The 26,316-nt window shown below is 37.3% G+C and overlaps 1 protein-coding gene across 1 annotated transcript; it reads left to right on the plus strand.

Annotated features, from left to right (window-relative positions):
- Positions 1-21,734: 21,734 nt before the first annotated feature.
- Positions 21,735-25,070, plus strand: LOC116142154 (L-ascorbate oxidase-like). Its single transcript, XM_031427588.1, has 5 exons — positions 21,735-22,061; positions 22,146-22,238; positions 22,322-22,534; positions 22,717-22,911; positions 23,957-25,070. The coding sequence occupies exons 1-5, from the start codon at positions 21,801-21,803 to the stop codon at positions 24,914-24,916; spliced, it is 1,722 nt and encodes a 573-aa protein (XP_031283448.1). The 5' UTR covers positions 21,735-21,800; the 3' UTR covers positions 24,917-25,070.
- Positions 25,071-26,316: the final 1,246 nt, after the last annotated feature.

The following is a 26,316-nucleotide window of genomic DNA, read 5'->3' on the forward strand; positions in this document are numbered from 1 at the left end:
CAATAAGTTGGCTTAGGCAAGAAGGCTGCCGGGCAAGAAGGTTGTGGCCAAGGACTTAGTAAAAAAAAAAAGTCCATTCCTACGGTTGAGACCGTCATCCTCGTGGGAAATAGATCAAGCTCACCTCTGAGAGGAGGTAAAGGGAAGGCGGACGAGGCAGCTCAGGCTACGCTCGATGCAATGATCGATGGGCTCCTAGAGCACATCAGTGTTGCAGCTTCGATGGTCAGGGAAGTCATCTTGCCGTGGACCTATGTGGGGCTTAGAGACGCATCTCCCTATGAGCAACTTGCTTTGGCATGCAACTACGTCACCAAGGTATCGACAGTCTGCCCTTTTTCCTTTCTCATAGGTTTTTCGTTTTATTTCTCTCTAACTCTTTCTTTCTTTTTAGGCTTGCGTGGTGACTAAGCTCCTCCTCGATAAGAGCTATCTCACACTGGAGGGTACCCATGTAGGGTGGCAAGAAGTAGAGAAACTGAAGGAGGAAGCCTTGACTAGGGTCGAATTGGCAGAAAAGGAGAAGAACTTGTTGTAGGCCAAGCTTGACTGAAAAAGGAAACTAAGGCCTTTGAGGTCAAGGAAGGGGAGTTCCTTGACAAAATTAAGGCAAGCAAGGCCGCTCGAGCAAAGGCTGAGGAAAAGTCAACCGAGGATGAGAAGAGTCTGGCATAGTGGCGTGCTGTCGTAGGCAGCTAGAATTAAAACCTTCCGAACCTAACTACGGAACTGTAAATAGGGTAAGCAAGGGTCGATCCCACGAAGAGTGTCTAGCTGAATTTTCTTTGATGTGAAAAACGCTGGGGGGTTTGTGTAAAAACAGAAAACAATTTCAGTAAAAACAAAAACAATTTAATTCGAATTCAATCAAAAGGACGAACTTGGTCTCTGTCAACATCTACCATCGGAATCTTACAACTGATCATTGATGCAAAGATAATCAATTCACACATTGAATATTCACCGTTGGAACTAATTTCCTATCTCTCCTTAATTGTAATTAATCAGGAAACAAGCGATCCTAATTAATCTTACCCCTAAACAACCCTAGACAAGCGCTCAAGATTTAATCTAGTGGCAGCCTTAAGAATTAGAGAGATCGATGAAGCTAAACAACACAAACACAAGCGGTTGTATTTAATTTAGTTGAATGTTCTTCGTAAGGTTACTAATTCCTGACGCAGCAAATTACTAACCCTAATTGCTTCACAAGTTGGAGGGATCAAACAATTACGGATTTGATATCAAACTTAGCAGTAGATTTCAACAAATAATACACTAGTAGGCCTCCTAGTAATTAAATGCATCAATCATGAAAATATGCACAGAATAACATTCAATACTCAAACATGAATTTAACACTAAAAACAGAAAGATCTCACAGTTTATTTGATTCCGAGGTTTCCGTTTCCTTCGACCAAGTTACAAAAGTTCTAGCCGCTCATGGCCATCACAAAAACTCAAGTGAAAGAAAATTTCAGAGAAGAGAAGAGAGAGAGGCGTGGTCCCCCAAAACCTACTCTGATCTCCCTTTTAAAATCTAATTTAAGAATTCAAATCCCACTCAATCTCCTAAAAGAAATATTCTCCTATCCTAAAATAACATTAATCCTAATTTAATTCTAATTGGAAATAAAATAAAATAGAGTCCTAATAAAATAGGAAGGTGGTGTTTCCAGCTGTAATTTTCGTGCAGCATGTATGTCTTCAAAACGTGCAATAATAGACTGACTTGCATAACAAGTCAGAATGCTCCAGGACGTCGGTAATGCAGGTGTGTCAACTTCAAGCTCAATTACAACCTTGATTCAGTCATTATCTCTAAAATATCAAAAACTGAAAGTTGTAGATCTCTTTCTTAGCGTTCCACAGAATTTTGAATCATCTCAATCGGAGCTCGGATGAGAGAATTATTCCCAGAATACGAACCAGTGGCGAAACTGTCCGAATTCCCCTAATTAATTCCGTTTTTCAATTAACACCTCCATTTGCTTCCTAAACCAAAATAAAGTAATAATTAGTACAATTAGGAAACAAATACATATAAAAGACTAAACATTAAGGGGGTTAAATATGACATTTTGCATTCCCATCACATAGTAGTGAGGTGCCAATAACAAGTTGAATTCCAAGCTTACCATGACTCAGAAAGCTGCCTCGAATTGGGAGGCCAAATATGAGAGGGCTTCATGCGACCTCTCTAATGAGGTAGAAGACCACAAAGAGGTTGAGTCTGAGGTTGCCCGGCTTACGATTGATGTCAAAGAGTTGAGGTTGACCATCACGAGCCACGCTTAGGACACCTTAGTCTACCTCGTTTAGCAGTTGTGGGAGGCTCATCCCTCACTTGACTTTTTCTTCCTTCCTATGGCCTATTGAAAGGAAATTGATAGGATGAAGACTCAGGCACGGAGCATGGAGTATGTTTATTTGGATAGCTTTGAGTCTGACAATGAGGATGAGGGAGAGGTTAAGGATGAGGATGAAGAAGCCAAGATGAAGCAAGAGGTTGAAGATCCGCCTCCTCTGGCTTCGCTCCCACCTATCATTGTCGACCTTCCCCCAGTCAAGCCTCCAAATGATGTCCCAGCTCTTGCCTCTGAAGAAGCTGCCAAGACTGTTGCTATCGACGATGCTCTTATTCCTGTTGGCAATGGTGCCCCTACTCCTGTTGTCTAGAATTTTTTTCTATCCTTTTTTTTTTTTTTTTTTTTTTTTTTTTTTTTGTTTTGTTTTAGTTTAGATTGTAACTACTATAATCAATGAAAAATTTATTTTGCCTATTTTTTTCGAGCAAGTTTTTCATTTCTACAGAGTCATTTAAATTGTTCAGATCGAACTTAACATAAAAATTCGAATTTGCTCCAAGTTATGCGTAGCCTGCCTTTTTGGGAACAAAAATAGTTTTAAGTTATGCATGGCTCGCTCCTCTTTAGGAACTTTTCGAACGAAAAGAAAATCTTTCACGCGATAACGTCGAGTTTGGACAAGTTCTTCTTCTTGAGTTTTGGTTGCCGATTTATGACTGATTTTACTTCGACGTGTTTTACTCGAGTTTTTCCTGAGTTTTAACTTCGTCGAATCGGGGGATTTCTCCCTTAATGAGTCGAATTTTGGCGTGGCTTATAAAGCTAAGCTGCCTTTTTTCGAACTCTTGACTCTGAGTTTTTGGATGTGATCGCTTAGGTCGTGATTATGAAAAACAGATAAAAAATAACAAACAAAATAGAGCTCATGAATAATACCTTATTATTAATGAATGAGATTTGGCTGTAAAGACCTTACATAAAATAGGAAAAAGAGAAAACATAATTAAAACCCGAGCTGCTTATTGGTAATACCTTCGTAGATGCTTGGTGTTCCATGCTCGCAGTACAACATCACCGTTAAGGTGTTCTAGGTGGAAGGTTCCCGATGCAAACTTTTCAGAGATCCTAAAAGGACCTTCCCATTTGGGCCTGAGTGCCCTCAAGTTGGGGTTTTGTGTACCTAAGACAACCTTTCTAAGAACTAGGTCACCCACCCGAAAGTCTCTATTTCTGACCTTGGAGTTGAAGTATCGTTTGGCTCGATGTTCTTCGATTAGATCCAGCCTTAGGTGGAGAAGATCTTCGTTTTTTTCATTGAAGACCTCTCTCCAAAATGAACTAATCCCCACTTCAATCCGGCCATTGCTTCGCATCTGTGTGAAAGTGAGAATGAGGTTTCTCCTGTTGAGAGTCTAGCGGTTGTTCTGTAAGACCATAAGGTCTCGGGCAGTTTCTTAACCCATTTTCCTTTAAGGGAATCAAGCTTCTTTTTTATGGTGTGCTTGATCACTTTATTTACAGCTTTTACTTGACCGTTGGCATGAGGCCGATAAACAGCTGAGAAGCTTTTCTTGATCTCGAGCCTTTCGCAGAATGATTGGAAATCTTCAAAATCGAATTGTTTCCTATTATCACTTATTATGGTATGGGGGATTCCGAATCTACAAATGATGTTCTTGTATACGAAATCCTTTAGCTTGTTCGAGGTGATGGTAGGCAAAGGCTCAACTTCTGTTCACTTGGTAAAATAATCCACTACGATCACTGTGAACTTAACACCCCCTTTTCTTAGAGGCAAAAGGCCTATCAAATAGATCCCCTAGATCGTGAATGGCCAAGGACTTGTTAGAATGGTTAATTCTTGGGGTGGAGCTCACGGAACATCTACAAATCTCTGACAATTGTCACACCTTGGCAGAGTACTTTGTATGCCAGAGATCTACCCATTGCATGGTTCCCACAAATGCCTTTGTGGATCTTTTTCAAGACATATTCTGCATCTTCGTGATCAACACAACGCAAGAGTGGCGAGTTATGTCCACGCTTATACAATTTGTCGTTGATAAGCGTGTACCGAGCTGATTTTTCTCGAAGGATCTTAGCTTCATTTCTTCCTTCGGGCACTATCCCATCTCTTAGGTATGTAGTTATTGCATCCATCTAGTTATACCTCTGTCTTGTTACTAAGACTGACTCCTATGAAGCGAGGATGTTGGGACTTGGACAAAACTTAACAGGAATGGAATCAGTCACTTCTTGGCTCATTCCTGAAGCTAGGAGAGCTAAAGTGTCGGCCACTGAATTCTTCTCTCTCGGGATCTAAAAAACAGTGAAAGTTTTGAAATGCTCGAGTTCAAGTTTTACTTGCTGGAGATAGGATGCCATTCTGTCCTCCTTTGCTTGATATTCTCTAGAAATCTGATGGACCACGAGCTAAGAGTCACTATAGATCTTTATTGACTCTGCCTCCATTTCTTTGGTGAGGTGGATCCACTCGAGCATTGCTTCACACTCTACCTCATTGTTCGAGGCGACAAACTCAAATTTGACTATAGCTTGGATTAGGTTCCCTTCAGGACTTTCGAACAAAAGCCTAGCTCCTACCCCTTTTTCATTCAAGGACCCATCTATGTACAAGGTCCACTGCTATAAACTATTAAGCTTCAGTTTCATAGACTTGTTTGCTTCCGAGGTGCTCGGCTTTGGCGGGCTTATTTCTCCCTTAGGCTGATAGGAGAACTTCGAAATGAAGTCTGCCAAAGCTTGTCCCTTAGTTGCTGTCCTTAGGACATACTTGATGTCATGCTAGCTCATCTCCATAGTCCCTTGAATTAATGTACCCCATGCCTCGGGCTTCTACATTATCTTTCTCAGTGGAAAGCTTGTCAGGACATGTATGAAGTGTGCTTGAAATAGGGTCGCAATTTTTGAGCGGTGATGACGAGTGCATAGGCAAGCTTCTCCATCTCGGGATATCTTGTCTCAGCATCGAGCAACATACGCAACAGAAAAACAAAAATTCAATCGGTAAATCAATTACCTTTCTTTGCCAAGATCCAAGTATAGGTTATACCGTTTACATGTTTATAAACAAAATCTGTATAAAGTAAATCCATTCAAGGATTAGAATACTTATGTATGTTTGGAGGCTCCTCCGAATATTTCTGACTTCGGATAGGAACACTATTCATGATACTGTTCACCGTCTACTGTTCACGTGATTTTTTGCCAATCGATCCAAAGTAGGATCACACTCGGAAGTCCACATGAAGATAATCCGCAAAACCCTTGATTATTTTGCTAGAACAATCAAGGGCTTCAAGAATCAAGAAAGAAGAACAAGAAAAGTTTTCTTCTTTTGAGAGAGAGAGAGATAGGGTGGCTAGGGTTTTAATTGAATGAATAATTCTCTTATTTTGTTTTAATTTTAAGTTTCACTTATATAGTGCATCAATTAAAACCCTATTCCACTTAGGAATAGTCATGGGCTCCAACCTAGTCACCCTTGTAGCCAAACACACTCTTTATGGTATTTTAATTAATTAATTATTATTATAATTAAAATCAATTAATATATAATAATATATTAACATTTAATTAATAATAATAATTCATTTAAATATATACAGAGATATATTTAAATATAATCTCACTAATTTATTTTTAATATTAAAATTAAATACAGGCAACAACCTCAGTAAATTTAATTGCACTGTGAAATGACCAAAATAGCATTTTGTCCTAAAAGACAAAAATACCCTTGTCACAAATTGATTCTTAAATTATCTTCTAAGTGTGTGATCCGTAGGCTCCTCATCATATCGGCAGTGTGTAGTATCGCGATTAACACCAATTAATCGTCTCACTACACACAGACCAAGATTGGCCCCTAACAATGCATAATGGCCACCCGATAGATTCAGATTCAACGAAACCACAGCTTGCCAATGGTTTGATTACCGTGCAATCAAATCCTTTGATCAACTGTTATCTCATCGAGACTGAAATACAGAAATAGTGTCAACCTCAGATATCCTCGACATGTTTGTATTCAGTTACTGGACCAATGACATGAATATTAAATTGGATTGAGCATCAACTCAATCCCACTGTGGCCACATATTTAGTGTCATTGCCATTTACTGAATTACCCAGTGAGATAACTTCTCCCGTACCCAGGAGTGATGAATCCTTTGTCGATCCACCATAGTCTCGATGCCAATCACTATCGTATTGATAGCTCTAAATAGAACTACATTGGGCTAGAGTCAAACTACACCAATTGGTGCACAAGGCGCTCCCGTGATCTTAAGTCTAAGGATCACATGCACTACCATCCGTTAGTTTTGCAATGTGGGTCTAATTACCATGACCCAATCTACAATGCCAGAGGTATGTATGGTTTTGTTCGCCATGTTTAGCTTTCTTAGTTTCAACATTGAGAATATCTTTATTGTTCAAATCAAGAACATATAATCCGTTATATAACCTTGCAATTCCAAATATAATACCATTCAAACTAAAGGACAACAATCCATTAGAAATCTCAAAATGATATCCTATATTATCCAAAGCGGATATTGAAATAATGTTTCTAGAAATCGCAGGTACAACATAACTGTCTTTGAGTTCTAATAATAAGCCCGAAGGCAAAGAAAAACAATAAGTCCCTATAGCTAATGCAGCCACATGTGCTCTATTTCCAACTCGTAGGTCCACTTCTCTCTTGGCGAGCAATTTATTCTGCCTTAGTCCCTACACATCAGTACAAATGTGAGTACCACATCCTGTGTCAATGACCTAAGATGTTGAAGGAGAGAAGTTAATCTCAATCATAAACATACCTGAAGTCGAAGCATCTGACTTCTTCTTGTTTGGGAGGAAAGCCTTGCAGTGCTTCCTCCAGTGGCCAGGCTTGCCACAATAGAAGAAGACTACCTTCCCACATTTCCCAACGCCACCCGCAGGCTTGAGAGCATCTTGTTCTTTAGGCTTGGGCTTGGGATTGGCCTTGGCCTTTCCCTTGCTCTTACCCTTTCCTTTATTGGAAGCTACCAGTAAAACAGGCTTGGAGTTCTTCAAGTCTTGCTCTACAGTCCTTAGCATATTCAAAAGCTCCGACAGGGTTTTCACCATAATGGTCATATTAAAGTTCATTATGACCGGTGCATAAGAGTCAGGCAAGGATTGCAAAATTAAATCCATTTGTAATTCTGCATCCAATTCAAACCTGAATCTCAAGCCTCTCTATGTGCTCGATCATTTTGAGTACATGAGGGCCAACTTGGGCTCCCTTGGTCAAACGACTTCTAAACAGTGCTTTTGACACCCTGTACCTCTCATGTCAAGCATTCCCTTCGTAAAGCTCCTTGAGGTGTAGAATAATGGCAGCAGCGTCCATATTCTCATGCTGCTTTTGCAGTACTAGTGTCATTGATGCTAACATCAAGCATTGAACGCCATTAGCATCATCAAGGAACTTTTGATAAGTATCCTTTACTTCCTGAGTGGCATCAGGATCAGGCTCAGCCATGTATGGCTTTTCTATGATATACAATTTCTTTTTTGACTTTAGTATAATTTTAAGATTACTATACCATTCCGATAAATTGGATCCATCCAACCTGTTTTCTTTCTCGATTATCGGTCGCAGGTTCATAATGCTCATTTTTAAGTGAATATACAATTCAGAAAAGTAAAGTCAATATAAGGTTTATTATTTCTTAATATGGTATTTTATTAAAAAACACTCCCACTATTTTCCTCAAGCCAATAGCCCTCACTATTAACTCAGGAAAGCTCATTGGCTTTCCTAGTGGACTGAGATCCCATCTGGCCCATTTCAAACCTTCACTGTGGCGAACAAGCCAAAATGGGTTGATTAGGCAGGATAACAAACTTAATCCACACCAGTTGATAGCTCCCATTACCAACTTCAAATGTGAAATAAGCCAACAAGCCAATCACACAATCCAACGGCCTAGCCATCGTCCTCAAGTGTGATTCCCGAAATTAGTAGAGTGGACACTACATGTCGCCACGTACACTCAACATGTGTACTTCTCTACTATGCCTATGATTTGTTTATCAACCTTCGCTGTAGCGAACAAGCAAAACTGTCATTTTAAGTCGACCCATCATCATTAAGGAAAACTCCAATGAATTTTAACCTCCCACTGGTAGAAGTGTACCCTTCGCTGTGGCGAACAAGGTTCCGACGAATAGTGGCTTGATTAAAACCATGGTGATGGAAGGCATACATGACTTAATATATCTTATTTGAGGGTTTTTATTTAATGTCTCACCAGATTATTATCTTTGTTAGAATGACATTGTTTGGCATGTTATTGAACATTTAACCTTAGCATGCATTCTAACCAAAATAAAACGTGCCAGTACATGGCCCACTAAAACTAATTTCCTCGAGCCTAGAGGAATCAGTGGGTCAACCTAGGGTTTAAAAATAAATCTTGGATCTTCAAGTTATTCCTTTTCATAGCTCCTTCGTTTCTTCTTCACGATCATTACAAATAATTTTATAATAAAAAACCTATTCTAATTTACATCAATAAAATAGAAACCTCGCGTTACATACGAGGGGAGTGAGATAAGGAGACGAAATACATGGAGATTTAAGAAAGAGAGGTATGACATGCAGGTCCTATTTGTTTATAAAAATTACAAACAAACCCAATAAACAATAAACAATAGGTCTAAGGCTCATGTACCGGGCACCATGCAATTATCAAACAAGAACATTGCATACATTAAAAAACAATCAATTTTTGAATTGGGTGGGTTGAATTATCAAGTTACCACCTTAAACGTGCAGAATAAATATTGGCTTTAAAGGTTCAAAAACTACAATTTAGCCCCTATGCAAAAAATAGAAAGCAAAAACGGAACAGTAGGTTTCTTGCCGGGGCGAAGAAATTCTTCGGCCTGGCGAAGTTCATGTACACATGGTCGCTGTGGCGAAGTTTTAATTTGCCACGGTGACCGTGAACTTCCAGAAAACACAAATCGTTCCAAAGAGTTTTATACAGCGGCGAAGTGTTATTTCGCCACGGCTAATGTCGCAAAACAGTGAATCAGGCACAGTAACATCTTTTGCAATTTTTCACAATCAAATTGAATGCTTAAACATTCGACCAAGACACCAACCAACCAATACACATTCAATCAACACATTATTTAATCAACTGATTAATTAAGACATTCAACATACATAATTTTTCCAGATTTAAAAAAAACACTTCAAATCATGCAACAACATGTTATCAAACAAATTACATGTTATCAAACATCAATTAAACAATATAACCTAATACCCGAGGCTCTGATACCACTGTTAGTAATTGATCTACCATATGCAGTGGAGAAACAAAAATTCAATCGGTAAATCAATTACCTTTCTTTGCTAAGATCCGAGTATAGATTACCGTTTACATGTTTATAAACAAAATCTGTATAAGGTAAATCCATTCAAGAGTTAGAATACTTATGTACGTTTGGAGGCTCCTCTGAATATCTCTGACTTCGGATAGGAATACTGTTCACTGTTACTATTCACGGTCTACTGTTCACATGATTTTTTGCCAATCAATCCAAAGTAGGATCACACTCACGGAAGTCCACACGAAGATAATCCGCATAACCCTTGATTATTTTGCTAGAACAATCAAGGGCTTCAAGATTCAAGAAAGAAGAACAAGAAAAGTTTTCTTCTTGAGAGAGAGAGAGAGAGAGATAGGGTGGCTAGCGTTTTAATTGAATGAATAATTTCCTTATTTTGTTTTAATTTTAAGTTGCACTTATATAGTGCAACAATTAAAACCCTACTCCACTTAGGAATAGTCATGGCTCCAACCTTAGTTCACCCTTGCAACCAAACACACCCTTTATGGTATTTTAATTAATTAATTATTATTATAATTAAAATCAATTAATATATAATAATGTATTAACATTTAATTAATAATAATAATTCATTTAAATATGTATAGAGATATATTTAAATATAATCTCACTAATTTAATTTTAATATTAAAATTAAATACAGGCAACAATCTCAGCAAATTTAATTGCATTGTGAAATAACCAAAATACCCTTTCGTCCTAAAAGACGAAAATACCCTTCTCACAAATTGATTCTTAAATTATCTTCTAAGTGTGTGACCCGTAGGCTCCTTATCATATCAGCAGTGTGTAGTATCGCGATTAACACAAATTAATCGTCTCACTACACACATACCAAGATTGGTCCCTAGAAAGGCATCATGGCCACCCGATAGATTCAGATTCAGCGAAACCACATCCTGTCAATGGTTTGGTTACCGTGCAATCAAATCCTTTAATCAACTGTTATCTCATTGAGACTAAGGTACAGAAATAGTGTCAACCTTAGATATCCTCGACATGTGTGTATTTAGTTACTGGACTAATGTCAGGAATATTAAATTGGATTGAGCATCAACTCAATCCCACTATGGCCACAGATTTAGTGTTATTGCCATTTACTAAATTACCCAGTTAGATAACTTCTCCCGTACCTAAGAGCGATGAATCCTTTGTCGATCCACCATAGTCTCAATACACTTCTCAATGTAGCCAATCACTACTGTATTGATAGCTCTGAATAGAACTATGTTGGGCTAGTGTCAAACTACACCAATTGGTGCACAAGGCGCTCCGGTGATCTTAAGTCTAAGAATCACATGCACCACCATCCGTTAGAGGATTTATTATAAACATTGGGGTTACCATCCATATGGAATCCTCTGGTGGGTCTGTCCAGTGAACTTGCCTCTAGTAAGCACCCATGCGTTGTACTAGGTTGTCGGCAAACAACCTTGACAAGTGAGATTAATTATTGCCTTTTGACAAGTTCGTTCAACACTATGATAGCCTTACCGTATTATCTATGTCCTGGGTCAAAATAATACTGGGGCTACGAACATTTTTAGAATGGCCACCATATGTGATCATGGGGTTCTCACTATCAAGATTTGAAACACTTGATACCCTCGTCACGGTTCTACCATCCTAAGGACATATATCATTACATACATGATATAGAAGAATATTCCTTTTATTGATAAATAAACATTTATTACAAAGTCAATTTTACAAGAATTGATTGGCTCTAGGGCACCTACTCTAACAGGGGCTCACCTTGGATGGGCTTTGATAGCAAATGGGGATGCCTCAAGTGTTTCTTCAACTTTTGGAATGCTTTCTCGCATTCCTCTGTCCACTTGAAATCCTTGTTCACCTTTAGCGTTTCGAAGAAATGTAGGTACCTGTCTGTAGCTTGGGAGACAAATCTGCTTAGTGCGACCACTCACCCTGTCAAACTCTGAACCTACTGTATGCTAGCTGGGTTCTTCATGTTAAGGAGAGCTTGAATCTTGTCTGGGTCAGTTTTGACACCTCATTGATTTACAAGGAAACCTAGAAACTTCCATGAGCTTACTCCAAAAGCACACTTCAGAGGATTAAATCTCATTTGGTATTTTCTAAGGATGCTGAACATTTCTCCAAAGTGCTCTATGTGGCTTTCGACGACCTTTGATTTGATGAGCATGTTGTCAATGTATACCTCCATTGTATTGCCAATTTACTCAGCGAACATTTTGTCCACCAACATTGATAGGTCGCTCCAGCGTTCTTCAGGCTAAATGACATTACCCTGTAACAATAAATACCTCGATCAGTAATAAAGGAGGTGTGTTCTTCATCAGGCTGATACATCAGGATTTGGTTTTATCCTAAGTATGCATCTATGAAGCTTAGTAGTGCGTTCTTGGTTGTTAAATCTACTAATTAATCGATCCAGGGTAACAGAAAGTTGTCTTTAGGACAGGCCTTCTTCAGATTAGTGAAGTCAACGCAAGTCCGCCACTTGCCATTCGACTTTTTCACTAAGACTGGGTTGGCAAGCCAGTCTTGGTACTTTACTTCACTAATAAAATTGATGTTTAAGAGCTTATCAACTTCATCCTTAAGTGCTCTGGACCGCTCAGCACCCATAGATCTTCTTTTCTATCGAATTGGTTAAACACTTGAGTTGACGTTTAACCTGTGGCACATTACCTCAGGGTTGATTCCCACCATGTCTGCATGTACCCAAGCGAACGCGTCGAGGTTTTTCTTTAGGAACCCCACAAGATTGTTTGTTAGCTCGTCACTCAGACTGTTGCCAATTCTCAGCACACGAGTTGGTTCTTCCTCGTTAACAGATACCTTTCGCAGCTCTTCGGTTGGCCTTGCTGCGGGCTTTTCTTTGTGGATGCGAGGATCTATAATGTCTTCCAGAGGTTCGAGCTTTGGCTTAGACTCAACGATGACCATGGTTCTCGGGAGCAACCATTTTTGTGCAGCATGAATGGTTCGATTATTTCATTCCCTAGAATCGTGCCTCTTGATTGTTACAACCCCACCTAGAGTTGGGAATCTCATTGCTTGGTAGCATACCAAAGTGACTACGCTTAGGTCATCCAGGATTGGTCTCTTGATAATGACATTATATGTGATCAGGCAATCGACCACTAAGAACTCCGCCATCATCGTCTTGATCTTAGGCTCTTCCCTAAGAGTCATGAGAAAGTTGATTGTTCCCTTTGGGACTAAGCTATCCTCGATGAATCCGTAAAGCGATGATGGACATGCCCTTAAGTCTTGTTCTGTGAACCTCATTTCTCGGAAAGCTCCCAAGAAAATGATGTTCGCTACACTGCCATTTTCGACCATTACCCTGAGTACTCGGTATTATTGATCTTTGCTGCGATTACAATCGCATCATGATTATGGCGAGGAGATTCTTCACATTCTTCTTTGGTGAATCTTATAACCTCGTTCTCTTGCTTGGGCCGCTTTGGCAGCTTTTCTTCACAGCTCATTACTAGAGGGACCGAGTTTATCTTAGCCTCTTGTGTATATTGCTCACGAGATCACCTTGAGCTCTTTGCAATGTCGGGCCCCCCCATAGATCATGCCCACTAGAACATCGTTGTTGGCTGGGGCTTGTTGGATCTAATTATTCTACTTGCCTGTATTTTCGCGAGCTGGCGCCTTGATAAATTCTTTCAAGTGGGCTCTTCGTATTAGATCTTCGATGACATCTTTGAGTGCCCGACACTTATTGGTGTTGTGCCCGATGTCTTGGTGGTACCGATAGTATTTCTGACAATCTCTTTTGCCGGGTGCCCTTCTCATTCTTTCTGGCGTAGGCAACGTCTTAGCCTTACGGGAGACTTCATATATGTGAGCTATATCTTGAGTAAGAGGAGTGTACTCCGCATATCGCGGTAAAGGTTTCCTTTCCTCATGGTTTTTTGCCTTTTTTAGGACCTGTTATGGTCCCTATCATTGCAATCTTGACCTTTCTGTTTATCTATTAGGTGATCTTGTTGCCTGTCCGGGGCTCTTCTTGGTGAGCTTCTAGCTAGGGCCACTAGCAAGCTTTCCACTCGCTAATGTTTAGTGGCCATTTGATAGAACTTGGCCAGCTTACATGGTCTTTGCTTTGGAACTCTTTCCATAGCTCCGTCTATGACCTGATTCCTGCTATCAGCAAAGTCCTGATCGACTCTTTTGGTGCATTCTCAACCTTTGCTCGCTCATTCTAAAACCTCATTAAATACGAGGTCAGTTTCTCATCTTTTTCTTGACGAATATTGCTCAGATAACTAAATGGTATTGCGAACTGTCTCCTCACTTGGAATTGCTGTAGGCACAGCGAGGAGAACTATTGCCAAGACTGAATTGAGTTTGCCTTGAGCCTCTTGTACCACCTCTTGGCATCCCCAACTAATGTGATTGTGAAACAACGCCACTTTGCCAAGTTACAACCTGATGTAGCTCCATCAAATCGTTAAAAGAGTCAAGATGGTCTTTGGGATCTCCTTTCCTGTCGAACTTACTTTCTGGCACCCTGAATCCTGAGGGAAGCAGAGCTTGACAAACTTCCTCTGTGAACTGAAAACTCACTATTTCTTTCGCTGCATTGTTCTGGAGGGCTCATAGATCATCGAGAAATTTTTGCACCTGATCTAAATCTTCATTATGAGGAGTACTCTGGCTGCGGGCTCTATTCAATTTTACCTCGAGCAAGTGAGTTTGGAGATCCGTTGCTTGTGAGCCTCCTCCATCATGTGCATTGATGTGCAAGGTTGAGTCATGGTGGCTAGGTTGGTAGGTGTTATCATACTCATCAGTCCGCTACTCGTGATGTTGGTTAAAACCAGAACGTCGATCATTGCCAGATTAGCACGCGTGACTTATCTCGCGAGCTTGCGACGTTTGAGCCCGCCTTTGGTATGGGTTAAAACCGGGCTGATGCTAGGGATATTGTCGAGTAGATCGAGTATCCCTCAGGTGACCGTTGCCTTTATTCTCCCCCATGGGTTGTTTCCTAGTCGCCTTTCAGGGTTAGTTTGCCTGCGAGACTCACGTTTATGAGCAAAATGTACCTTGTGGTGTCGGAGGTGTCGGTCGCTCCTTGGTGTCGACGATCCAGATTGGTTGTTGGTTGAGTTTTGATTTTTCGAGGTAGCATCTGTGAAGCGTGGTTGGTTAAGGTCCCAGGGGTCCAGTTGCTGATTTCTTAACTCAACCATGTTATGTTGCACCACTGTGCAACCATTGTTCTGATTATCTCCATCAGTTGTCCATTCTCGGGATTCAACATCCCTACCTTTTGTTGGTTCATGATCTGTTGCATTGGTAGCATTGGTGGTAGACCTGAAGAAACAGTCTGATGCACCTCTTGATTGGTGGTTTCCATTTTTTCATGGTTTATGGTGTTGGTCTTTGATCTGGTATGGACCATTAGAATTTTTAGGTGATCAGGTCACTGAAATGGATTGTCGAAAATTTTGAAATTTGACAGAGGCCCCTCCTTTTAGTGTCAAAATGTTGATACGAAAATTGCACCAACTAGAGTGATTCGATTGACCTTGGTGGAATCGGAACGGGTGTGTACGTGATTAAAGATAACCAGCAATGAATGAATGAAAAAGCTTAAATGTAAAGAACACAAATTGGTTTTTAAAGTGGTTCGGTAAGTTATAATCTTGAGCCTACGTCCATTGCACTTCTTATTGCTTTGAGAGCTTACAAGAAAGTAATTCTATGCCTAGAATAATTTTTTAACCCCTTTTCCATTGTTGGAAGGGGTTTATATACAAGTTATGTACAAAGGAAAGAACAAAATTAAAGGAATTACAATCAAGATTGGAATGCAACTCCGATATTCTCGCGATTGAGTGTTGAGATTACACCATGATTGCTATCAGTTTGATCTCTTCCGAAGTATCCGGGATTTGAGTTTATCTGTGATCTGCTTGAACAACTGTCGAGATTGGTCACAACTAGCTTATTCTGGGTCGAGCTACATCTCGACAAGTTTATGCTAGATTGGACAATCGTTTGAGCCAAATTGGTTCTGGGTCGAGCTATAATCTCGCAGAACTCTGACTTCTCCAAGCTTGATGGAAAAATCACACACAACACATACTACTCTCGTATCATTAAAAATTTCAAAATTAGATTTATAACAAATTTAATTTCAAAATTCTAAAATGTGTTATATATATAAGTAATTATTTTAGAAAAAAATATATCAAAAAATAAAATAAATTTCTTATTAGCTTTGTGACATATTAGCTTAAAATTATTTTGTACAAGTTTAACAATTATTTTGTAGTTTTCATAATACGTTGTATAACTATTGATCAAAGAATTTGTACAAGTCATGTGATCTAGGTTTCTTAGTTTTTTCTTTTCTTTTCTTTTCTAATTTTTGTTTTTAAAAATCGAAGATAAATTAAGTAATAATTTGATTATTTGGTATATAAACGTTTAACAGAGTGTATAGAGAAAAATCATTTTCAGAGAAATCGAATGGTTACAACGGCGTGACAAATTTAATGTCAATTATTGGGAGGATGATGTAATTATAATATAATTTATGTTATTTATCCACCATAAGATCAATTAATATGAAATACATCTAATACTGTTAAAAAGTAGCTAAAAACCCCATACCTTAAAGATAGGGATAATTCCTAAAGCTCCCAAAGGTTTGGCCTAGCTGAATAAACCCCCTCTATTATGGGTATTAAAACAAAAACCCCTGTTATTAGTCACTTTTTGTTAGTTTAATTTCAGGTAGAACTACATTAATGCTCTTCTCCCCCACCCAACAAGTTCTCACCTTATTCCAAAAACACTCCAAGTTCGAAAGTCAAACACACTCCACCATTGATCACCATAACTGCAACCTTTGTTGAGGGTACAATGTTGGCTTTTAAAGGCCACGATGTCAGCCTTTGCTAAGACTGCAACGATGACTTTTTAAGGCCACGACAGTGGCCTTTGTTGAGCCTCAACGACAGCATTTGAAGGTCACGGTCATGGCCTTTGTTGAGGCCTTAAGGATGACCTCTAAAGGCCACAGCTTCAGCATTTGCTGAGGCTACAATAATGACCTCTTAAAGGCCACAACCTTGGCCATTGATAAAGCCGCAACAACTGACCCTTAACGGTGAAGTTCTTTGAGGGAGGTAGCAGTGGGAGTAATTAGTAGGGTATTCGTGAAGAAGGGGTAGGAATGATAGGTTTTTTAGTTATTTGAGGTATCCAGACCCACTATAATGACCTCTTAAAGGCCATAACCTTGGCCATTGATAAACCCTTAATGGTGAAGTTCTTTGGGGGTGGTAGTAGTGGAAGTAATTAGTGGGGTGGTGGCGAAGAGGTAGGAATGATAGGTTTTTTAGGGTTTATAATTTCTTGTCTTCTTTTTTTCTTTTTTATGTATCTAAGGTATCTATGTCTACTTTGGAGTCTGCCTAATTCTTAGGACCATGTAACATCCTATAATCCTAATGGATCAAGATAATTGTATATATATGGCATGTACCTCTTTTGTTACTTGAATACAATACCTTTGTTTATTGCTAACCCTAATGTCTAATGGTTTTGCCTTCCGTCCACAAGTGAAGAGGTTAATTTCTTGTCTTTTTATTTTTGATTAGAAAATTTTTAACTATTTTTAGGTATTTTACTCATTTGTCTTTGATGTTAGAACTAACGAAGAGTAAGTGACAGTAAGGGCATTTGTGTTATTACCAATACCTGAGGGGGTTTATGGGTTTGACCAAATCTCAGGGGATCTAAAAAGTATCCCTTTGTTGTTAGGGTTCCTATGTAATTTAAAAGTTAATTATAAATTGATCTTAGCCCTTTCCATCATTTTCCCACTTCAAAATATATTTTTTTCATTCATACTTCCCTACCATTTTCACTCTTTTCATTTTTATTTTTTTTTAAATTCTTCAAATCCTCAAATCAATGAAGCGTACATAAATTTTCTAAAAACCTTTAACTCAATAAATAAGATTACTTTGAACCATATTTCAGACATCATTTTCTGAATATAACATTCATTTACCTATACTAATGGATCATTAGTTCGGTGGAGCAACTCCAATAACTTTTCTCCCTTTTTGTCAATTAATTTGAAATAAAATAATAAACACTAAAATGATTTTTATTTTTATTATTTTTTTATTTATTGTAATGCTTATAAACCTCTAGTTACAAGCTCACTTCTCTACTCTAAAATTCCATGGCATATTGTTGATCACCTTCCATTTCGATGAGGAGAATATATAACTATGGGCCGGAGAACAAACATTTATATTACTCAACCAGCTAATTTGCAAGATTTAATAGCTAAAAAAGTGTGTTTTTTTTTTTTTTTTTGGGTAAGTAAAAGTGTTGTTGTTATGGCAGGTGGGGCACCATTTTCCACGGCGGAGGCTAGGAGGTTGAGGCACCTTAAACCGTGAGTTAGGGCTAAAGTTGAAGGAAATAAGGTTACTCATTTGTTAACAACTACAGATTTCTAGTAAACATTGATCTTAACAAGGAGTATCAATGTAAAATTGGTGTTCTAGTCAAGGGCGGAGCCGGAAATTTTTTTGGGAGAATGGGGGTGGGTGGGGGGGGGGGGGGGGGGGGGGGGGGGTGTTTTCACAGAATTAATGTTTAGTGAATGACAGGGCCAGAAAGTTATTAGGAAGTTACACTTACAAGGTCTAAAGTGTTACTTTAAAAACATGGCATGCCTTGAATGAGAAAAACTAAATTTATAGGGAATAAAATGATATTTTTTGTACTAGCTTTTGAATTTTTTCTCCTTGGGTGGCAATCGCCACCTCAGGCCTACACATGGCTTCGCCACTATGGGTTCTAGTCCTCCAGGTAATTATTGGGGTGTTGGGGATCAACACGTGGGTCTTCCTATAGAAACCCACGTGCCCACAGGCGTTGACTCGACCAAGATCTTTACCATGAAAAAACAAACTAATGCAATTAGTTGAATTTCGTTAGAAAACTTTTATATTATATTTTCCGAGTAAACAACATATTCCCACCTAAGGTTTCGCGAATCTACAAGCTCCCACCGTTAAGTCAACATAAAATTATTTAATATAATAGTTAAAAGATAAAATGGTCATTTACATTTTATTAATTTGAAATAAAAATAAAACTTTTAAAATAACCCTTCACATCTGAAATTTCTCTCACAAGCACCCTCTCTCAACTCACTAGTGAATGATAGGGCCAGAAAGTTATTAGGAAGTCACACTTACAAGGGCTAAAGTGTTACTTTAAGAACATGGGGTGGCTTTAATGATAAAAACTAAATTTATAGGGAATAAAATGATATTTTTTATACTAAGTGTTAAAAATTTTATCCTTAGGTTGCGATGGCCACTATCGTTCTAGTCCCCTAGGTATTTACTGGGGTGTTGGGGACAAGCACGTGGGTCTCCCTATAGAAACCCACGTCCCCACAGGCATTAACTCAACCAAGATCTTTACCATGAATTCATTAGAAAATTTTTATATTATATTTCCTGAGTAAAAGACATGTTCCCACTCAAGGTTTTGCGAATCTATAAGTTTCCACCCTTAAATTAACATAAAATTATTTAATATAACGGTAAAAAGATAAAGTGGTCATTTATATTTTATTAAATTTGAAATAAAAATAAAAATTTCAAATAACCCTTCACATTTGAAATTTCTTTCACAAGCACCCTCTCTCAACTCACTACCATTGTCATTGTCAGCCGTATTCTATGGATCCGTACCAGATTTCTCACCCAAATCGATAGGATTCATCACCCTCAACCAAACAATTAAACTTCCTCACAGAACTAAACAATCAATCAACAAAATTAAACGAAAAAACCTAGAAAAAAAACAATCAAACGAAATCAATCACAACGGTGTGTGGCCGACAAACAACGGGCTACCGTGGTCGGGGATGATGGGGGTTTTGGAGAAGGGATGCCGGTGAGTTAAGGGGTGGTGGTGGGAGGGATTAAGGTCGCCAAAATCAACCGGGAGGCTTGGGACAGTTGCGCGTCGTGTGAAAGAAATCTGACTGTGGCCGAAGATTGGTGGGTGAATTCACGACGAAGAGGGTGAGATTTTGGTGGCGGGTGGACAAGGGTGCTATGGATGGTGTTGGCGAAAGTTGCCAGCTTCGGATTCTAACAATTTTGTCATGCATATATATAAATAAGTAGTTAATTAGGCATACATGTATAGATGATAATAAAAGGTTGATTGAATCATACTTCACATTCTTTTTGTAGACATTTGAGTCACGAAATCCTTTGAAAGACATTCGTCTTCTCATAATATCTAAATGAGCTGTACTAGTAAATATTAATATTGATGAAACTTGAAAAGTATGACAACGATCTGTCTGCTAATTCATTTATTTATCAGTTAAGTTAAAGCGTAGTCAATTATTAATTAGAGAATATGTCCCTTTCTTGTTTTGGAGGAAAAAAAATCAGGACATCTCCCATTACCAGAATAAATAATGCAATTTATAATCTTTATTAATAAAATTTTATTTTATTTCCAGCAAAAAAGATTTCATAATTTCATGCTTTTATGAATGCTTGTTTCACGTTAGAATAGAAAACCCAAAAAAGAAGATTCCATACTTTAATCAGAATATTATTAATATTATTATTATTATCATGAATTATAGTAGTAATGTTAATTTGATGACATATAGCTAGGGGTGTTCAGTGCCGGGTACCCTGCACTTTTTAAAGGAACAGGAACAGGAACCGGAACCGACGGTTCCTTGAAATTTGGAATCGGAATCGAAACCAACGGTTCCGGTTCTTAGGTACCCAGAACCAGAACCTGTAACAACGGTTCCGGTTTTGGGTATCCTATAAAATTACAATGACCCCCTCAAAAGTTTTTAAAAAGGTAAAAAAAACCTTAAAAACTTATAAATAACCCCCCACCTGGAACTTGTTAAAAAAAATAAAATTACAATTTATAAATTCAAAATTAAAAACTCCATTACTTTGTAAAGATAGATTCTCAAAAGTCAAACCAACTTACTTTAAATGTTATGAAATATAAATATAAATGTATTCACATTACTTTTTCTACAAAAGTTTTTATTAACCCCCTTACTCTTTAATTTTATTTTATATTATTCTCGGTTTCCGGTTTCGGTTCCAAAAATTTGGAGCCAAAACCTACCCGTTGACAGTCGATTCTGGGTAGGAACCGGAACCAAACCCTGGGTATCCGTCGGTTTTGGTTCCAATCGGTTCTTTTGAACACCCTTACATATAGGTGCCATTAGTTTGAAGTCATCAGAAAACCAGGTGCTAATATTTAATAAAACAAAGAAAGATTATACTTTGAGACCGAGGAGCCATAGATTTTGACCAATGACCAATATATTATATATAATATAAACAACTTTAGGCATTACTAAAATCTTAAGGCCGGCGATAGGAGCATGAAGCAAGCCTTCAATAATGTTCAATCAATCCGTATTTTACTGCAGGCAAAGCCACCAATAAATTAATAAAATAATATGTAGCTTTAGTTCCCAAATTATATTAGTCTTCTTAGGAGTATACACCAATAATTATATATAATATATGTGAACGAGATAGTTGTGAAATTGAAATAATAGTATAGTTGAATGAACAGAATTGCCAGTAATTGAAATAATGATATAGGTCTTCTTATTAACACAAAAATGAGGTTAGAAAAATAGTCAATGTTATGATGATGAGGAAGATATTTGTGGTTATTCAGATATTGACAGGAAAATGAAAATGACCAGACCAACACATGCGCTATAAGTGATTTTTATTTTTTAAAAGGGAATGCCATCACATCGCTACCCACTCTACGCGCATAATAATTCAACCACTCTTCCTTTCTCCGAGTGCCAGCGCATTTAAATACATAAAACAAATGAAAAACAAAAATTATTGCCAATCTAATTATAACTTTATAAATGTATGCAGCATCCACTATATACACACATACACACACAACACCCCAACTAAACCATTCACTTTTTCATCTCTCTCATCATCCTTGTGAAATCTTTTCTTCTCTTTCTTTGGCTACAAAATGTTTAGACTTGTTGTGGTTTGGTGCATTTTGTTGTGTACGCAAATTGTAATCGCATTTGGTTCAAAAACAAGGCACTTCAAATGGGAAGTGGAGTACATGTTTGGAGCACCAGATTGCATGGAGCATGTTGTGATGGGAATTAATGGACAGTTTCCAGGGCCAACCATCAGAGCTAAAGCTGGAGATACAATTGCTATTCAGCTCACTAACAAACTCCATACTGAAGGAGTTGTCATTCACTGGCATGGAATCAGACAGGTTTCTCTCCTTTATTTATTTGCATGAGAACATGCATGTTTGTTCTTTTAGTAATTAAAAACAAATTTGTTGATTGGCTTACAGCTTGGAACACCATGGGCAGATGGGACTGCTTCCATCTCACAATGTGCTATCAACCCTGGAGAAACCTTTCTTTACAGGTTCAAAGTTGACAAGGTACACTTTTTTCTTTGCATGTTTTAAACTTTGCTATTTCTAGATCTACCCATTTATATTTATGGATGGCCGATGGGGTACAGGCAGGAACATATTTTTACCATGGACACTTTGGGATGCAAAGATCAGCAGGGCTGTATGGATCTCTGATAGTAGATGTGGGAGATGGAGAAAAAGAGCCTTTCCATTATGATGGTGAATTCAACCTATTACTGAGTGATTGGTGGCACCAAAGTGTTCACGACCAAGAAGTAGGTCTCTCCTCTAAGCCATTTCGTTGGATTGGTGAGCCACAGGTATAGTTTATTTTATAAATAAATTGCCACTCTCCATCTTCATCATTCAACATTGAATTGACTTCAAAGCACATAAAAAGGAAAATATTATAGGTTTGGTGGGTGGTCTGGTCCAAACTCGGTATTCATAAAAGAAGATAAATGGAAATTGTTTTGATATGTCTGCGAAATTTTTGCTTCAGACACTACTGATTAATGGAAGAGGGCAATACAACTGTTCCATGGCCGCGCATTTTAGCAATTCATCCATTAAACAATGCAAGTTCAGAGGAAATGAACAATGCGCACCCCAGATTCTGCGCGTGCTCCCAAATAAAACTTACAGGCTGAGGATTGCTAGTACCACGGCTCTTGCCTCACTCAATTTGGCTATTGGGGTAACCTATTCTATTATTTGTTTTTTTTTTTAAAACTTAAAAAGATATAATAACAAAAGTAGGGAATATATATAGTTTCTCTTTAGATATTTTATTCTCGAATCAATAAAAAGATATACTGATTAAAGGTGATACTACTTTTGTTTAAAGACGTTAGATAAATTATAGAATATTAGTTGAGAAATTTCCTCAAAATAAAAAGTTAATGCGTAATAGTTGTCCACTAAGTTGCCTTTTCCAGTTTTTCACATTCAATTAGTTTAGTTGTGAATGTGAATCCAAATCAGAAATCATAATAGCAATTAGAATTTAGTTAGTGTGATGCTGCCATCACTTTTTTGCTTGAGTGTAACAAATATATATTTTATTTCTTATTACATTACATGTGTCAAGAATTGAGCATATTTATCACTTTTGAAAAATAAAAAATTGTAGAGTGAAAGTGCCATTTATAACTGAATGTTTGGATAAGGATTTTTAGACATATTATTCAATTAAAGAAAAAAAAATAGATCATTTATTTCAAATATCACTATCAGAATGTAACAATCTGGTTAAAAAGATTTAATAAAAAAAGTAGGGATATGTAAGCGTGCCTGAAACTTTTTACCAGTAGCAGATGTGTGACCATACACTGACTCTCTGCCCCCGACTGCGCCTGTTTCTGTGTTTCTGCTTTCAGACAACAATATCGTTCACATGTTCATTTTTTCCTATTTCTAAATATATTATTTCTATTCATAATTTCATATTAGATAAACTTTGATTTAAAAAATAGGGTTGTTTATGTCACTTTGATGCTTTAAAAATTATAGTTAGTATTCTTAGAACATGTCCTAAAAACCACATACTAAAACAACCTTAAAATATAATTTCAATCTTGTTAGCTTAAGTATAATTAGTGGGATGTGATAAATGATAAATTAATAGATTAAGATAAATTATTTTCCCAAATAAGTTAAACTAGCTGAATTAATTAATTCACTCATTAAATAATATGCATGTAAATGTTTATTAATTTTATATTTTTGTATTAATGATCTAGAATCACAAAATGGTGGTGGTGGAAGCCGATGGAAACTATGTCCAACCATTTGATGTAGATGATATGGACATTTATTCAGGTGAAAGTTACTCAGTTTTATTTACAACAAATCAAGATTCCTCCAAGAACTATTGGATTTCAGTTGGTGTAAGAGGAAGAGAACCCAAAACCCCTCAAGCTCTCTCAATTTTAAACTATCATCCAACTTCTGCCTCAAAATTACCTCTCTCTCCACCACCCATTACTCCAAAATGGAATGATTATAACCACAGCAAGTCTTTCTCTAACAAAATATTTGCCCTAATGGGTTCCCCTAAGCCTCCTGAAACTTACCAACGTCGAATTATTCTTCTCAACACCCAAAACACCATCAATGGATTCACCAAATGGGCTATTAACAATATTTCCTTGACTTTGCCTGCCACTCCTTACATTGGTTCTATTAAATTCTCACTCAAAACTGCTTTTGATCAGAAAAGTCCACCGGAAAACTTTTCTGAAGATTATGACGTGATGAAGCCACCAGTTAACCCTAACTCGACGACGGGAAATGGGGTTTACATGCTTGGTTTTAACACCACAGTTGACGTTATACTTCAAAATGCTAATGCATTATCAGCAAACGTTAGTGAAATACATCCATGGCATTTGCATGGGCATGATTTTTGGATGTTGGGGTATGGAGAAGGAAAGTTTTCAAAGATGGATAAGAAGAAACTTAACTTGAAGAATCCACCATTGAGAAATACTGCAGTTATTTTCCCTTATGGGTGGACTGCTTTGAGGTTTGTTGCTGATAATCCAGGAGTTTGGCCATTCCATTGCCACATTGAACCTCATTTGCATATGGGTATGGGAGTGGTATTTGCTGAAGGTATCCAACATGTTCGTAACATTCCAAACGAGGCACTTGCTTGTGGTTTGACTGGGAAGACATTAATGAAAAATGAAGGAAATTGAGGCTAATATTTCTCACTTCTAAGCTCTGGTTTTAACCGTTTATTTATATATATGTACTCTCATGTAATAGCTGTATAATAGGTTGTCATATCTATCGTTGCTTAAGAACTTATTTTGTGAACCAGGTTTTGGGATTTTCCAAGTATATCCTAGATAGTATATATTCTGCAAACATTATTTTTGATTGACCTTAGGTATGTGGAATATTCTTATGCATCTGTGCATGTTACCAGATTGTATGTAACTAAGTTATGGCGTATCTCGAATGTAAATGTGTTTTTACATCTGATAATGGTTTTTTGTTTAGCTTACACTAAATGCATGATCATTTTGTAAGTTTTTGCTCTGTGTTGAGTATTGAACTCTTGCACTGAACAAGTTCTTAGTCTGTGAGTCAATAAGTATTGTGTGGTGAATTACTTTTGTTGAACAATTCATCAGTCATAGAGAAAAATTTGTGTTGTGTTGTGGTTCTGCATAAGTAGCGAACTCATGAGTGAAGAGCCTTGGTTCGGGAAGGTGTTAGTAAATTAAGAATAACATATTTCCTAATTTAATCCCAAGATCATGTTAACATGTTCATCATTGCAATCACATTAATATAATTAACGAATTGCAATAAACAAAATCACAACATAAATACCTCTGGTAGGGGTGAGCATGGATAGTGGGTAGAACTAGAACATATGGGTAGAACTAGAATTGGAATCGGAACCAGAACCTACTCGGAATAGATACTGTGCGGGCAGGTTCTGGTTCCATTTTTTTGGAACCGACATTGTGCAGTTTCGGTTTCGATTCCTGTATGTGGAGGAACTAGAACCGGAACTTGGAAAAAAGAACCTGCAGCAAGTACCGGACTTGGAACCTGCTTGGAACCTGCAGTGGGTACCCTGTTTTGGAATCTGGGCTGAAATAAATATATATGAAGAATGGGGGGTTTATTGTAATTTTACATATAAAAAAATTAAAATGGAAAAAGTTAAATTTTTACAATAACCTAATTAAATAAATATACAATTATACTTATTACATATAAACTACACTATATAAATTTTTTTAATATATTATAATATATTAATATTAAAGTTTTGATTAATTAAGTGTATAATTGGAATTAGGACCAATTAATAGTGTTTTAATGTTATTAAAAGAATTATTTTTGAATAAAATAGTATATTTGATTGACTAATAATATAATATTTAGTTATTTACTTCAATTATCAAGTTCTAAGTATATCATTACATTATAGTTAAATTATTACTTAATTAATTATAAGTTTATAACATTACATTAATAATTTAGTACATTACTTAATTAAATAATTAGAAATTTAATTAATTATAACATTACATAATAAACAAATGATTACTTAATTAAATGGTTACTTAATTAATTA

Source organism: Pistacia vera, unplaced genomic scaffold (genome assembly GCF_008641045.1).
Source record: "Pistacia vera cultivar Batoury unplaced genomic scaffold, PisVer_v2 Contig405, whole genome shotgun sequence".
NCBI lineage: Eukaryota > Viridiplantae > Streptophyta > Magnoliopsida > Sapindales > Anacardiaceae > Pistacia > Pistacia vera.